General features: G+C 44.6%; 1 pseudogene across 1 annotated transcript; it reads left to right on the top strand.

Moving 5' to 3' along the window:
• The first annotated feature begins 897 nt into the window (after nucleotides 1-897).
• On the top strand, nucleotides 898-1349 carry TEOVI_000469600:pseudogene (annotated as a pseudogene). Its single transcript is given in 3 exon segments — nucleotides 898-987; nucleotides 989-1150; nucleotides 1152-1349. Coding segments are annotated over 3 exon segments (450 nt in total).
• The last annotated feature ends 122 nt before the right edge of the window (nucleotides 1350-1471 follow it).

Raw genomic sequence — 1471 nt, 5'->3', positions numbered from 1 at the left:
TAGCAGATGAGATTTCAGTGGAAGAAACAACTACAAAAAGACACACCTAATATGTAAAGTTGATGTTTTGGTGGGAAGCATAAAGCAGAAGCGTAACGAGGGATATGCTGCGCTCGAAGCTGGAATTGGGACAAGCACGTGCAGGAGAAACTTTCTCGACCCCATCGAGTCTCTACCAAAGAAGCGATCGCATGCCGGAATAAAAGAAATGTCGCCCTTTTACAGTTCCATGTTCGCACCCCCGGAACAACTTGGCGAGACTGGTGGAACAGCCTCGCTCCCTGATAAGTGTTTTAGCAAATGTCGGTTGTACGACAGCCAAATTGATGGCGTTCAAAAGGGGAAACAATACAACGAAGCGCTTACCAATGAATTGAGCACTTCGTTGAAAACTCCCAAGGCCAAGGCAGAGAGAGTTTGCGATCCAATGATGGGCACAGAATGTAACTTTATCGTCCACTGATAAGGATCAACCATGAGTGACATAGTTGAGGGACACGAGTGGGCAGAAGTGGCAGACGCATGGGCAAGCCTTAGAGGACGGTGTGAAATCCTTCGCCTGCGTACCGGGCGCTATCAATGTGTTTTGCGTGAGCGTGACAGTCCCTGGAAATGTGACAAACTTAAAAAAATATATGGACAGACATGAGAAAGAAAGCATAGTATGGAGGAAGAACAGAAAATAGGCCAAGAAAAACAGGAGTCATCGAGGAGAGTGTAAAACAAATGCCCACTACACCAGGAAATGCACCAACAACGTGACTAAATTGCGCTGTTTCATTCGGCTACGAACATGAAGGAAGGAGCTCCGCATGGAAAAAAAATGTGAGGACGAAATACCAAAGTCATTCGAACGTTCGAAGCCAAGTAAAAAAATGAGATATTCAGCTGATTGCCATGTTCGTCCGTCATTTGAAACAAGTATCTTTTGAGGTTTCGGTTTATAAGGAGCATGACGTCGGCGGGCGTTCGGGAAGGAAGAAAAAAAGGGGAAAGAAATTCCCAACTAAATAAGAAAAGAGCACTGGGAACCGTGCATTCGTTTACTTCGGCGTCCTACACCGCAAACGCTGGGAAGGGAAACGACACCAACGGGAGATGCAGAGAAGCGCACAGGCCAATACAAGAAATCACAGCGACTATTCCCCAAGTTTCTAAAACTTCGAAACCAAATAAAACAGTTCCCATCACCGAAGGCGCCCACGCATAGAAAAAAAACGAGCCTGCAACAACAAATTACCGCCATTCATCACACTATTCTCCATTTTCCCATCCGGAAGAATTGCCGTACCGCCTTCACCATGCTTCAGTTATGTCAAACAAACAAGGGCATTGCCAATACGCTCACATGGTGCCCAAATACAAACATTTCCAAAACAGGAAAGCCCGGTAAAAAAAAAGCCACACCATTTAAAATAAAAAAACAAAATGTAATTCAACAACATCATACTAAAAGGGAAACAATATATTG

This window comes from Trypanosoma equiperdum, assembly GCF_001457755.1.
Source record: "Trypanosoma equiperdum strain OVI genome assembly, contig: ctg_1629, whole genome shotgun sequence".
Classification (NCBI taxonomy): domain Eukaryota; phylum Euglenozoa; class Kinetoplastea; order Trypanosomatida; family Trypanosomatidae; genus Trypanosoma; species Trypanosoma equiperdum.
This window is presented reverse-complemented; position numbering and strand designations above follow the sequence as displayed.